The sequence below is a fragment of the Delphinapterus leucas genome, chromosome 12, assembly GCF_059928025.1.
Source record: "Delphinapterus leucas isolate spDelLeu-1000000601 "Yukka" chromosome 12, BTC_Dleu_Yukka2, whole genome shotgun sequence".
NCBI lineage: Eukaryota > Metazoa > Chordata > Mammalia > Artiodactyla > Monodontidae > Delphinapterus > Delphinapterus leucas.
Window position 1 is genome coordinate 81,824,837 of NC_143140.1, and position 14,910 is coordinate 81,839,746.

Here is a 14,910-nt window from a genome sequence, read left to right on the forward strand (position 1 = left end):
TTTCACTGACATCCCTGAGAAGAAGAGAGAACACATTCCAAGCTTCCCACAGAAGGGGAGTGAAATGTTGGCCAGTGGTTGGCCAGGGAGGAATCTGTCTTCCACGTATCGGCTCTGAAGCCTTGAAGGCCTGATTTAACCTCTCCGGGCCTACTTTCCCCCACTCCATTGGTAAAATGAGAACAATAGGATCAGCATGGCAGTATTGCTGTAAGGTTGAAATGGGATTATACACACAAAGTCCATTCACAATGTCTGGTACTGAGTAAGTACTCAAATGTTTCCTAAATATTTAAGTCAAAATGGGGGAAATGCTTAAAACTTCGGAATAGATTCCAGAGAAGGTGGTCGTTCTGTACTCCTTTCAAATAAAAATGATAAATTCAGAAAAATTTTATGCTGGATAACTAACTTGTGGTTCCCAAGGAGCCATTGTACTGCATGCAATTAGTTGGGCACAAATATCCTGGTGCTGAACTATTGTTTACATCAATTCTCTACAAGATTGTCCTAAATCTGGGTATGGGATATTTATCTGGCATCTAGTGGCAATATTCCAAAAGTTTCTTCATTTTTAATGAGCTTCTGTTTGTGAAAACTAAGGTGCTTAGTTGTCGGTTAAAACTGGGATAATTTTTCTTTCAGCCCCACTACCTTCATGCTTACGTCCAGATAATTCAGCTAACATTTTAATTTAGTTCAAATATATAGTGACTGCCTGCTATGTTCATATGACAAGTATTATATTCAAGAGTATGAAGGGACAGAATGCAAGCCACTTAGGCAGCTATTATTGAAAGCCCTTATCTATGGAGAAATACTGACAGCAAACGACGAGCAGATCCATGTCATCCTGTTTCAGCAGTGGCGTGAGGGAGAGGTGGCCTGGACCTCCAGCATCAGGCCCTTAAGGACAGGCACATTTCCAGTAACAGGCTCAATTCCCCAGATTCCCCGGGGAATGAGGGCAGCCGGTGCTGCCCACGGCATCGCCTGATATCACTTGTTCCGGGTGATAGGAGAGCGTGGGGCTGCCTGGGCCACCTCATCCGTGGTCTGACTGCATTAACCTCTCGGTTCCCAGCTCCTGCCACGTGAGGTGTCCTAATATGGTCAGACTCCGCAGGAGCCCAGGAGCGCTTGCCTTTCTCCTGCTAATGGGGAGGAAGCAAACACTCTGAAGGTAAGCAAACGGGGATCTGGGTTCGCCTCTGGGCCAGCTGAAAGTGGGCTGAAGCAGAAGCCCTGCCTCGGGTCATCAATCATTTAATAAACCCCCAGCGAATCCGATCTCCTCGGGGGGCTTTCTGCCCTGCCCTCTTTCTCGCCCTCCCCTCCCCTTCGTGGAGGCAGCCCTGGGTGGTGGTCCCCCAGCTCCTGTCCCCGTCCAGGAACGGGAGGCGTCCTGGGGGTCGGGGTGGGCGGCTCGCCTGGCCCTTGGCTCGAGGCTCTGGCCGCTCCTCGGGTCCTAGCAGCCTAGCAGGAGATGCTGCTGCAAGGCGTGTCTGGGGCTGTGCTCATGTGATGAAGCGAGGGAAAAACAAGGGGGAGGAGGAGGAGGCAAAGAGGTGGCTTTTTTTTTTTTTTCTTTTAAGGAGTTTGCAGCGAGCGCGTCTCCTTCATTCGCTGTCTGGGCGGGTTCGGAGGAGGACGACGGGAGAGGAAGGCGCTCCTGAGACCTCGCGGGCGCACGGCTCCTGGCTCTTCTCCCCGTCCCGGCTATTTGGGGAAGGCGTAACCCGGCTGCTGGGCGCGGGAGAACCGGAGACAAGCCATGGGCGCCGGGAGCTCCACCGAACAGAGGAGCCCGGAGCAGCCGGAGGCGGGGAGCGCGACGCCGGCCGAGCCCGAGCCCGAGCCCAGCGGCGGAGGCTCTGCGGCGGAGGCGGCGCCCGGATCGTCGGCGGACGCGACCATCGCCGCTGCGGACCCCGCCACCAAGGTACCGGCGCGCGGAGCCACCTGCCCCGGGGTGGCGGAGGGTGGGGTGTGTGTGTGGGTGTGTGTGTGGGGGTCCCTTGATCTCCGCCTGCGATCACTTCCCGGTCGGTCCAGCCCATCTGCAAACTCGGGAGCATGAATCCCTCTTTCTAGGCTTTTCAGGGTCTTTAGCGCCGGGGCGGGACCACAGCAGCGGCGAGCGCGGCGAGGGGCTTGCATCTTTGTAGTGGGTCTCCAGGGGTGGCGACTGCGCCATCCGCAGTAATAAAACCCGCCGGCTGCCCGCCGCTAACTGAGCCTTTCTCCACGCTCTTCCGGTGGGAGCGACCCAGCCCGATACCGGCGAGCTGCTTGGGGGAGTCCGCGGAGAACTGACCCCCGAGCCGAGCGTGTCGAGCCCCCGCCCCGCTATCTCCCCAAGCGGAAAGTCCGCTGTTGGGCCCTGACGCGTGTTGCAGCCTGGCGAGCCCTCCACCCATGGGTTCCCCGCAGCGCACCGTCCGTGATATCAGCTGTGTCTGGAGCGACCCGGGTTTGGTACCCAGTCCTCCTGCGGCAGCGGCTCGAGCAGACACCGCCTTCCTGATGCAGAGAAAGCCTGGGGTGTAGCTCGCTCGGAGCCAAAGAAAATCTGAGCCGACGCTGCATTTCCAAAAGGAATGACAGGTTTCGCAAACACGGCGGCGTCCTCCTTTTTGCTCAGTTCATTGCACTCGGTTGGATAAACAAATACTGGAGGAGTAGTTAGAAGTTCTCAAATGCGGTCAGAGGCGTAAGCCAGCATTCCCTCTACTCTGGTCTCTGGAGGCAGTGCTGAACCTCCTAGACATTTTGCATTTTATAGTCGTAGTCTTCAAGGCTGAAATATTTCTTCTTGGCGACTACAGTCGCCAAGATTGTGACTTGTTCAGATCGTTGTCTTTTAGATCTATTTTCCAGCATCTATGTTCTTTAGCCAGGCTTCACCCAACCCTTTTTGTGATATTTTTATAGAAGATGTGGATAACCACATTTAATACTTAAAAGGAAAAAAGAAAACCCGTTGTGTCAAATTTGAGGATATACGGAGTACATGAGGACCTTTAGGAGTTATCTCAGGAAGTATAGATGTTTACAGTGTGGGGGGGAAAAAACAACCCTGAAATCTAGGTAAAAATCACAGAATTATATGACCTAATCGCCTTGACCTTTTAGCTGTCTTAGTTTAGTTTGGGCTGAGAGACCGCTCTTAACTAGATTACCTCTAGTCGTTAACATAACTACTTGTACTAGAGCTGTAGGTGCTCACAGGTACCAACTGTGCCTGGAATGCCTAGATTTTCTGAGATGCCTAAGCAATGTACTATCCTTTTGAGATCTCAGTTAGGTTTTAATATTTACTGTACATCACTTTTTGATGCCAACTACTGTCAAAATGGCTGTATAACCAGTATTTAGAGTCCAGTAATGAAAGTAATTTTAAGGTGTAGTTGCTAAAAGCTTGCAGTTGGGGAACATTTTTTTCCTTGGCTTTTACCAGTCCTTCAGGCCTTATCAACAGTTCACCCTGGGATATGGTACTTATTCCCTTCCCAATAACTTCAGTGTGTTCATTTAAAATAGTCCCTCCTTTCTGTTCTCTTTCTTCCATAACCTTATCCTCCCTTTTTCTTAGTCACCACCATCTTGAAACAGCCAGATGACCTCCTTTAAAAAATTACCTAAATGACACCCGGAATATCATTGAACTTTTTGGCCTACGGCCCAGTTATCAATTTGGAGACAAATCAATAAACTTACATGTATCCTTAGGAAATGTGTAGTTTTTCATTTCAACTAGCAATATTTATTTCTCAGGTTTTGAAGACCTAAGTCTTTTCACAAGGATGGTCTAATTAAGAACGATTCTGCACATAGCTTTTGCCTCCCCTCCTTGCCCTGTTCAGCCCCAGCTCTTGACCTCTGAGTAATCTCATCTGCCATTCTAGGTTCCCACAGCACCACGGACCCTTCTTTCCAGCAGTTTCCATATTTGTGGGTTTAGTGACTTGTGTTCTTCTGGCTGTTCTGAATGCTCCACAAGGGCAGGGACCATATCTGGTTTGGCTCATAACAGGTGTTGCCCCATGTGTGACGTGTGTGGCTGGCGGGTAGGCTGAGGCTGGCTCCCTGATTTTGATTGCAGACGGTCAAGTTGGGGAACACCTTGGCCCATCTACTTGTTCTTTGACTTTCTCATCATCATGATCTGTGTCACTTATCAGATAGTGACTAAGTCAAAGTGAGTCTGGTTATTCACAGACCAGGTGAATATCTAGCAAAAAACTAAGGTTTGGGGACTCTGATTTCTGTTTCTTTAGAAGGGCTTTTTACCGTTGCAATTTCAAATTGCCTTTAATCTCAGATAGACAAATGCATTACAAATGCAGGTTGCTCAGAGGAGGCCACTTCATACACTGGATTAGTGATGAATTACATCTTGAGCTTTTTTGATTGGGTCTGTGGACATTTGGGGAGGTTTAGACTAATGCTTCCCTCCTCCCCCCAGTAGAATGCTGTTCATTAATTAAAGACTGTTAGATTTTTTTTCCCCATTGGTAAAACTTGATTACTGAAGCCTCACAGTTTAGATGCACTGAGACAAGTCCTGGTTTTATCTGTGATGTATTTTAATGGAAATGGAAGGAGTCTTATCTTCCAGTCAATCTTTTACAATCTTTGTATGTTAATTCTGGAGGGAAATGGCTTGATCAGTTATTCTCCAGGTTTAATTTTGAGAGTTTGCCATTTTGGCCACTGCAGGGTGCAGGGGGATTAGACCACCTGAACACAGGTGGTAAGCAAAGCCTCGTGGTATTCCTCAGTCATCTGCTTTTAAACATTTGAAGTCATCTGCTTTTAAAAGCTGAAAAGCCTGTTTTCACTCAGGTAGCCGTGTAGGGTGGGGTGGCCAGTGACAAACTTCCATATCTCTGGCAAACCTTGATTTCTGGAGCCAAGCTTCAGGCTAAATCTGGACAATCACAATCCTCTAAATTAGCCTTTCTGTCTTTTCTGTTCAGTGACTCAGAGCTAGAAATGGAACAGCTCTCAGTTGCAACAGTGTGAGGCCTAGGTCCCCAGCAGGTGGGGAGACTGGGACCCTTGACAGTCTTTCAAGCTGTGGTTCCATTTGGTTATAAGAGCTGTGACTCAAACAGATGTATTCATATAGAAGAATCCACTGTCCCGATTAATAAAGTTGAGGACGCCCTTACCTTTTGTGCATTAAAACAGACAATTGATTTGGCCAGCTGCATTTCATAATTCCTCTCCCAACACAAGGTATGTGCTGTTTCCCATTTACCCTGTGTTTACAAAATAGGAATGGAGATGGCTGTAATGTGATTGTCACCAGTTTTACACTAGAAGGGCCAGAATTTAAGATGATTTCGAGAGAATTATATGTTAACAGAGTGCGTTTTTTTGTGTGTGACTACCTGTATTCATATGGATTTCCCTCAGATTATAAGAGGTACTACTTTCTGATTAGAGCACAGTCTAGAAATTGGAGCTGTGGGTGTGAAGATGGTCGTTTAGGGTACCAATAGCCTGTGGGGACTGCAGTGCCTTCCCTTTAATCCATTATAGCCTTTTAAGCTCTTAGATTTGTGAGATCAGTGAAGATTTCCACTTAAAATACTTCCCTTGGTGAGGAAAAGTCCCCAAACGTGCGTCCTCTTTGAATTTGCTGTGCATTGACTAATCTCTGTGCTGGGATAGCTTTAAACTACATTAAAAGGATGATTCCAGCTTGGTATCTTACAGGATAATTAATAAAATGGAAATAAAATGTTTTGTTTTAAAAGGTACAAAGGGGAGTTCCCTGGTGGTCCAGTGGTCAAGAATCCACCCTCCAATGCAGGGGACGCGAGTTCAATCCCTGGTTGGAGAACTAAGATCCCACAGGCCGCAGGGCAACTAAGCCCACACACTGCAACTAAGACCCTACACAGCCAAATAAATAAATAAATGTTTTTTAAAAAATGAAAGAAAAATAAAAGGCACTAAGAAATAGTTTCTTTTTCTTTACCAGTTTTAACACCTGTTCAGTGTTACAGGAATACCAATGAAAAGAAAATGCAGCTAAATGGTGCTCGTCCTTGGCCTCTATAATTTTTACTGCTGTAGTCATTCATGAAGTGAGAAATTAGAATTTACAGCACTTAGCATTGTGAGAAAAATATATCAGTACTTTTATCACATGAAAAATATAAAACTAAGGGCTTCCCTGGTGGCGCAGTGGTTGAGAGTCCACCTGCCGATGCAGGTGACATGGGTTCGTGTCCCGGTCCGGGAAGATACCACATGCCGCAGAGTGGCTGGGCCCGTGAGCCATGGCCGCTGAGCCTGTGCTCCGCAACGGGAGAGGCTACAACAGTGAGAGGCCTACATACCGCAAAAAAAAAAAAAAAAAAAAAAAAAAAATATATATATATATATATAAAACTAAAAATCCTTGAAGCCAATTCTTAGTTCTCTTATAACCTAAAAAATTATAATTTAGAAGAAGTTTCATTTTAAAATAATACAATAGAAAAATATGGAAAAAGCTGGGTTTGGGAGGGAGATGCATTATATCTTGTAAATAGGCAAGCTTACTTTCTTTTTTAAAAAATTTATTCTATTTACATTTATTTTTGTCTGCATTGGGTCTTCGTCGCTGCACGCGGGCGGGTGGGCGGGGGCTACTCTTCGTTGTGGTGTGCGGGCTTCTCATTGCAGTGGCTTCTCTTGCTGCGGAGCACGGGCTCTAGGCGCGCGGCCTTCAGTAGTTGTGCCATGCGGGCTCAGTAGTTGTGGCTCGCGGGCTCTAGAGCACAGGCTCTGTAGTTGTGGTGCTCGGGCTTAGTTGCTCCACAGTATGTGGGATCTTGCCGGACCAGGGCTTGAACCCCTGTCCCTTGCATTGACAGGTGGGTTCTTAACCACTGCGCCACCAGGGAAGCCCAGCAAGCTTATTTTCAATAAATTCTTTAAAAATCTATAATTATAATTATTTGTCTTGTCTGTTTAGATTTTGGGCTATTTTCCTGTAAGTTAGCACCTTATTAGAGAATGGGTATGGGTTTTATACCTATGTTCTTACTTGTTAGTACATCTAATAAAAGGATTAAGGTGAAGATATTAATCTGTAATAATTTTGATTATATATACATTTTTATTTCTTATCGTGAATAATTAAGTTTACTTATTTAAACCTGACTGTAGACCTGACATCATCATTCTTGAATAATAAAGGCTTTATAAAAAGTTGATCAAAAGCACTTGCTTACTCTTATTAAAATGATTTTTATTTAAAGTCATAGCAAACAGGATTCATTTAATGTTTATTTTTCTAAAAATGTTAATGGTTGAGAACCTTAATTTGTAGAGTATGGTAAAAAGGGAAAGCCTCGTGTTCCTCCCCGCCCCTTAAAGTACTCACTGTTAACAATAGTTTGAAATCAATGTTGGTTGTTTCTAGCATATTCTTTTAAAACCTTTATACATGTGCAATTATATAGATAAGAATAGCTCTATCTTTTGCTTTCAACAAATAAGATCATAACACATATATTCTGCAACTTTAGAGTTTGGATATCTTTTCATATCTGGACATAAACATCTACCCTCATTCTTATTGGCTACATAAATTTCTCATTTATGGATTGAAGTACCATAATGATTTAAGCAATCCCCCTGTGTTTATATTTAGATTTTCCTAGTCTTTTGTTATATTAAATTGGCACAGGGAATATCCTAGTTCAGACATCTTTGTATGTGTGCGAATGTATCTCTAGGATATATTTCTGGAAGTGGAATTGCTGGATTACAGGATTTACATGCATTTAAAATTTTGATAGTCCTTGCTAAATTTACTTTCCAAAGAGATTCATCTACTTTGCATCCCTACTCTGTGGAGAGCAGCGCTCACTTTCCCTTGCCCTTGCCTCAGTGGATAGAAGATTTTTCTAGTATTTGCCAATCTGTACCTCAGTTGGCACCTCAGTTTCCTCAATGCATTTTTAATTATGAAGTTGGGTGCCCTGTCAGGTATATTGACCATATGCTTTTTTTCTGTGCACCACTCCATCAGGAACTGGACTGGCTTTTAGAGCATTAAAGGGTATAGTTTATTTTATTGTTAGTTAACTTTAAAAGACTTTTTCCCTCCAGAAATTAATCAAAATTGGGAAAAAGCAAGTTTAGAGTAAAAAGGGGGCTGAGGTATTGTTCCCTTTCCTTCCCAAATTAGCAAACTGTCTTTAATTTTATTTGCTTGGATTGACTTTGCAATGACCTACTTCTTTAGCTATCAGTTTAAAAATTTCTCCTCCGGGAACAATCTAAAATCATCCAGTTGCCAGAAATTTCTTCATACATCTGATCCATGAAATGTTGGAATCAGGGATTGTGGGCAGAAATCCACCTCCTGGGAAAACAGTAGTCTCCTCCCCTGGGTGCTGTTCTCAATTCTCATAACAAATGACAGCCTGGCTCTGTTAACTGGAATAAATGTGTTTTCCCAGGAAAACGTAGGTGTTCAAAGCACTGGAAGCCACAGGGTCTTTCCCAGACACTGTTAGGCTTCTCTTAGTACAAGTATTCATTCAAGTTCAAAGGTTTTTATCTTCCCTACAGGTTCTTCATGATGTTATGTAAATGAGATAAGCCAAATTATAAGAAGGGGAGATAACTATAAATCATTGGCAGATCTTCTGTCCGTCATATGCAGACATTGCAAATTGTGGAGTTTGGAGAGATTAAATTTTCTGTGGCTCCCAAACCTGGTTGTGCAGTTGAGTCACCTGGGGAGCTTTTTAAAGACACCACTGGGCCCCCTTCTAGATTATTCAGTCAGAATCCCAGGCCACCCCAGCGTCTGAGATTCTGTAGCCTTAATGCTCATCAGGGATCCTAATTTGCCTAGTTAGGCCACCATTGCCTGGAGGAAGCGGTTTGGGGTGTAGACTTGGGCGAGGCATTCAGAGGTAACACAGCACAGACTGATTGACACTGGTGCTTGTGTGGGTGGGAGGGAGGGTTTCAGATGATGCTAGAAGAATTAGGTGTTTCCCCTCCTCACAACAGAGGAGAAAATAAACGGAAACATTTCCTACATAATTTCCCTCCTTTATTCTACTGCCTTTTTTTTTTTTTTTTGGCTGCACTGGCTCTTCGTTGCTGCACGTGGGCTTTCTCTAGTTGCGGCGAGCAGGGGCTACTCTTCGTTCTGGTGCGCGGGCTTCTCATTGCGTTGGCTTCTCTTGTTGCGGAGCACGGGCTCTAGGTGCAAGGGCTTCAGTAGCTGTGGCTCACGGGCTCAGTAGTTGTGGCGCATGGGTGCAGTTGCTCCATGGCATGTGGGATCTTCCCGGACCAGGACTCGAACCCATGTCCCCTGCATTGGCAGGCGGATTCTTAACCACTGCGCCACCAGAGAAGTCCCTATTCTACTGTCTTGAAACCAAGTGTGCTGCTAGTAGAGGCTTTTTCTTAATGGAATGTGCTCTTCAGGGTAAATAGGTGTGGAATCAAATGCTCTCATCGTTTCTGGGCCAGGAGCTACTTGTCAAAGTTCACTTTTCGTTCCCACCTGATTGCCTCTTAATCCTCAACCCTCATTTATCAATTTAAAACGTCACTTGTGTTGGGTAAGTAGACAGTAGCTGATGGCTTAGTTTATGGCCTTTGGCTGGTCCGAAAATCCGTGAAGAAATCTTGACACCTAACCAAGTTGCTGAAGATCAGAAGAGGGGGCTGTCTAAAAAAAATTTTTTTTAATTAAAAAGAAAAAAGAGGAAGAGGGCTGTGTAGCTTTCCCCACCACTTGATTTCATTAACATTTCTTTACTGGCTCCTGTACTCCAGGAACTGGGGATTGAAGAAGAGAGAAATCCAAGAGTTCGGTGCTAAAAAGAAGGTTAAAGTGTTCTCAGTGCACTAAAATGTATTATTTTCTGTCTAGAGGGAGAAATTTAATTCATTTTCCATACTGGTTACCTGTTCCAGTACCATTGACTAAATAGTCCCTCCGGTTAAAACTCGAGTTTCCGTATGCATATATGTTTATTGATTTCTTTTTACTTAAAAAATGTTTCCTACTCTTTATTTGTACACGTAGTTAAAAGCATTAAGAGAGTGGCTAAAAATGTAATCGATTCTAATGGCAGACCCATGGTTTAAAATACTTTTATATTCTACATCTCTGGGCTCACCTCTGTCTTGTGGCTATCGTAAGTTTATACACACATAAATATAAAAAAGTGGGGAGCCCTGTGTTGTCTTCAGAAGTGAATTTATTTTCTTGGCATGTGATAACATTATGCATTAAAAATAGTCACTCAAGTATTTACTAACCACTTAGCCTATGAAAGGCCCTGGTCTAGATGCTCCCTGAGGTAAATTACACACAGCATTATCCTTGAGCACCTCAGGATCTAGGTGAGGTATAGGATCCCTCTAGAGGAAAAGATTCAATAAGAAAGATTCAAATAAGTTGGGTAGACAATAGAAGAATTGCCATTAGTTGGTACATGTCTATTCAGTGAATTGTCCAGATAACTGATGTACAAAGAAAAGAAGATCTTGGCAAGTGTTGCAGGCAGATAAAGGCCGTTAGTCGGGAGGCCAGGAGGTACAGGGCATATGAAAGAGCTGAATGTTGTAAGAGGATAATGGGAAGATGCCGATAGAATTGCAGCCAATCATGGTAAGAGCTGCACAGGCAGCAGAGAGCCAGTGAAGTGAAGACTTCCGATAAAAAACAAAGCAAAGAGGCAGACCCTCTCACACTCGGCAGAGAGGACACCCCTAGGAGCTTGGGGGGCAGATATTAGCCCATGCGGTGGGATGGGTGCAGGGTGTAGGCTCGGCACGGGGGCAGCCAAAAACAATTGAGGTTTCAAGACTTGGAATATGGAGTGCCTCAGTTTCTCCAGCAGACAAGGACGTTCCCCTCAGGATGTCGGTTTCAGTTTTCTATTGCTGTGTAACCAACTGTGCCAAACAACTGCTCAAACCAATAGTATCTTTAGAAGAGAGAACATCACTTGATAGTAACAGCTTGGGTTTTTTTTTTTTTTAATGTAAAGAAGAGGTTTGCAGCAGAGTCTCGGGAATGACAGAGGGCATCCATGAGATCAATAGGGTTTCTCTAAGTAGTGATCTGCTCAGAGCCCAGACCACTGGCACTGCAAGCAATCCAGGCTTGCAGAGTCGGGGGCACAGGGAAAGATTAAATATCACAGGATAAGAGATGATGACACCGAAGGGGCTGAGAGTGGCGGCTGGGGAGAAGATGGAACCAACAGTGAATATTAATAGAGGAGAAGACTAGAGAAGACAGATGGCACTGGCTCCGCCAGCCATTGGGTCACTGCTTCATCATGCAACAGTGACTGGTTTACCCCAGCACATCTGGGTCCACCTAAAAATGAAAGAGACTGATGGTTGACTAGCATTTCTTCCATTTGTAGGCAAAGAATCTAGGTGGCTTGGGGAAGGTTTATCTTCACTTTCAAAGCAGATACTTCTTCGCAATTTTTTCCATCTCCAGTGTATGCCCTTTGGTGTGTCGTTCGGCGGACTATTTATGGTTTGCTATTTTTCTTCATGTCTGAGCGTATGATTTCTTACTGAATTGAACCATTACATAAGGCTCTGGGTTTTGTCTGCTTCATGATCAATTTTCTGTCCTTGCTCAGATATTGACCACCCTTGTTGAAGCCATGCTTCATCACGTCCTTGATGGTTTTCCTTACTCTTTGAAATACATATCGTTGTGATGCATAAAACAAGATTGTTGATGTATGTTATGGTTGTTAGCTTTTTTTTACATTTTCAGTTCTGGGTGTTAATTTTTCACTAAGGTAACAAACTGCTTGCATAATGCTTTTTAAGAAACTTTTGTTTGAAATTATCCTTCACTTGGGTATGTATGTAAAACAGCCTATTCCACACCAGTAATGTTGAATGCTATGCGAAGTTCAACCTTAGATGTGGTTGAATTTACAATTGATATACACTGCAGTACCAACTGGGGTGGGATGGGAGAAATGGAGAAGGGATCGAAATCTACAGGAAATTGCTAAAAATTAGACAGTCTCTCTATGACGAATTTTTCTTAATTATTTCAGAAATGACACGTTTAACCAATATTTAGACATGAGTTCCTGACTCCTATAATGTTAATCTAAATATTGGAGTGGAAATTTTTGTTCTTGTTCTGCTCTGTTTTATATGAAGTAAGTTACTGAAAAGCAGTGGAAAATGTCACCACTAAAGTTTACTAAATCAGTCCTGATTATTAAGATCCTTTCTCCAATCCTGACAAAAGTGTATAAAAGTTAAACAAAAACTTCTTTACAGTACCGGGAGCAAAACTCAAATTGATTTGATTTTATATCTGATTTTTTTTTAAAACTTCAGGAGTTTAAGTTTCCTTTAAATTCAGTGTGATGGCAGTGTTAGATCTGTCCGTTTTGTTTGCAATATAGGAAATTTGTTTTACTTCAATTAAAATGCAGATTGGTTGTTCTTTTGTTATTAATTAAAGGCACACTAAGGTCTTTTGAATGCTGAAAAGATTTTTGTCCTAAATGGAGCTAAGAGGACCTACAGTGTTATCTAGAATTGCAACAGTGACAGAGATTTCAAGTCACTTCTGGAACTGTGCCTGATAAACAGTCCTCCAGGACAGGGAGGAATGCGAAGAATGCATTCTACTTCAGGGAAGTAGGTCATGGTTTAAAGCCTTACATTTGTCAGAGAACTTTTCTCAAGCAGTCCTTATGATTGCTGGATCCCCGCTAACTCTGTACTCAGGGTTCTTTAGTCTTAGGCAAATTAGGTAGCTAAATTAACTTGTTAGTTTCTAGGAGGGCTGGACTAAAAGTAACAGATTCACCACATGCGCCTGTACTCCCAACACCAAAAAGAGTTAGGGCTATAGACTAGTGACTGGAAAACTATAGATGTGGGTTTCCCTGGTGGCACAGTGGTTAAGAATCTGCCTGCCAATGCAGGGGACACGGGTTCGAGCCCTGGTCAGGGAAGATCCCACATGCTGCAGAGCAACTAAGCCCGTGCGCCACTACTGAGCCTGCGCTCTAGATCCCGCGAGCCACAAGTACTGAGCCCGTGAGCCACAACTACTGAAGCCTGCGTGCCTAGAGCCCGTGCTCTGCAACAAGAGAAGCCACGACAATGAGAAGCCCGCGCACCGCAATGAAAAGTAGCCCCCACTCTCTGCAACTAGAGGAAGCCCGCATGCAGCAATGAAGACCCAATGCAGCCTAAAATAAATAAATAAAATAAGTGAATTTATTAAAAACAAAAAAAGAAAATCATAGATGTGATAAGTGTTTTCTCTTAATTGCACAATCTTGGAATAAATTTTTTTTAGGGCTTCCCTGGTGGCGCAGCGGTTGAGAGTCCGCCTGCCGATACAGGGGACACGGGTTCGTGCCCTGGTCCGGGAAGATCCCACATGCCGCGGGGCGGCTGGGCCCGTGAGCCATGGCCGCTGAGCCTGCGCGTCCGGAGCCTGTGCTCCGCCACGGGAGAGGCCACAACAGTGAGTGGCCCGCGTACCGCAAAAAAAAAAAAAAATTTAAATAGTAAATAGGCAGATGATGTGTAAGTTTACTTAGGAAATTTAGAGAGTACCTTTTAAGTGAACTGGGGGTATTTCTTTGCTGCCAAGATTAAGCGCTGCGGGAACCAGCTGAGTCTGTTCTACCTAAGTGTGACCATAGTGCCCACCGTTTATTGTGGACTTAAGCCTGTGGAAACCATATCTTGCCCTGAATTGTATCTGAGTGCTGGACAAAGAGGCACTAACATGACAGGGTTCAAAGGCAAGAGAGAGAGCACATACTGGGGTAGCAGGAAAGGTGGCATGGAGGATGGTATGGACTGAGTGTTTGTGTCCCTCAAAATTCATATGTTGAAACTCTAATCCCCAGTGTGATGATATTAGGAGATGGAGTCTTTGGGAGGTAATTAAGTCATGAGGGTGGAACCCTCATTAAGGAATTAGTGCCCTTATAAGAGGAGACACCAGAGAGCTTGCTGCCCTCCCCACCCCCCAAAAGATACCCTCTTCAAAGCAGGAGGAGAACTCTCACTAAGAACCAAATCAGCTTGCACCTTCATCTTGGACTTTCAGCCTCCAGGACTGTGAGAAATAAATGTTAGTTGTCTTGGCTGTCCAGTCTATTGTAATTTGTCATAGCAGCCTGAACTAAGACAGAGGAAATGGAATTTATAGTGAATTGCTGAAGAGTGGAGATACTTGAGAGAAGGAGGCAAGAAAATAAGTAATTTTTTAAAATAATAAAAATAAATAATGAAATAAGGAGGCAAGAGAGAACCTCATCTTGTTGGGACAAATACTGAGTGAAAAATAGTCTAGGAAAAATTGGGTTAAAGATTTCGTTTTTTAACTGCAGGACTTTTGCAGAACCTTTATTTTTTTATTTAATTAATTAATTTATTTATTTTTTGCAGTATGCGGGCCTCTCACTGCTGTGGCCTCTCCTGTTGCGGAGCAACAGGCTCTGGATGCACAGGCTCAGCGGCCATGGCTCATGGGCCCAGCCGCTCTGTGGCACATGGGATCCTCCCGGACTGGGGCACAAACCCGTGTCCCCTGCATCGGCAGGCGGACCCTCAACCACTGTGCCACCAGGGAAGCCCCCAGAACCTTTATTATATTTAATTTTATTTTCTTACAGTTTTTTTTTGATGTGGACCACTTTTAAAGTCTTTATTGAATTTGTTACAATATTGCTTCTGTTTTATGTTTTAGTTTTTTGGCCGTGATGCACGTGGGATTTTAGCTCCCTGACCAGGGATCGAACCCACACCCCCTGCATTGGAAGGCAAAGTCTTAACCACTGGACCACCAGGGAAGTCCCAGAACCTTTAATATGTTACTATTGATTATGCTTCTCCCAAAGGAGA

General features: G+C 44.1%; 1 protein-coding gene across 1 annotated transcript in view; it reads left to right on the forward strand.

Annotated features, from left to right (window-relative positions):
- Nucleotides 1-1,491: 1,491 nt before the first annotated feature.
- AKAP12 (A-kinase anchoring protein 12) overlaps nucleotides 1,492-14,910 on the forward strand; it is a 98,560-nt gene continuing 85,141 nt past the window's right edge. Inside the window, exon 1 of the mRNA XM_022559274.2 lies at nucleotides 1,492-1,942. Coding sequence (XP_022414982.1) covers nucleotides 1,775-1,942 — 168 coding nt within the window. The 5' untranslated portion in view covers nucleotides 1,492-1,774. The remainder of the gene's footprint in view (nucleotides 1,943-14,910) is intronic.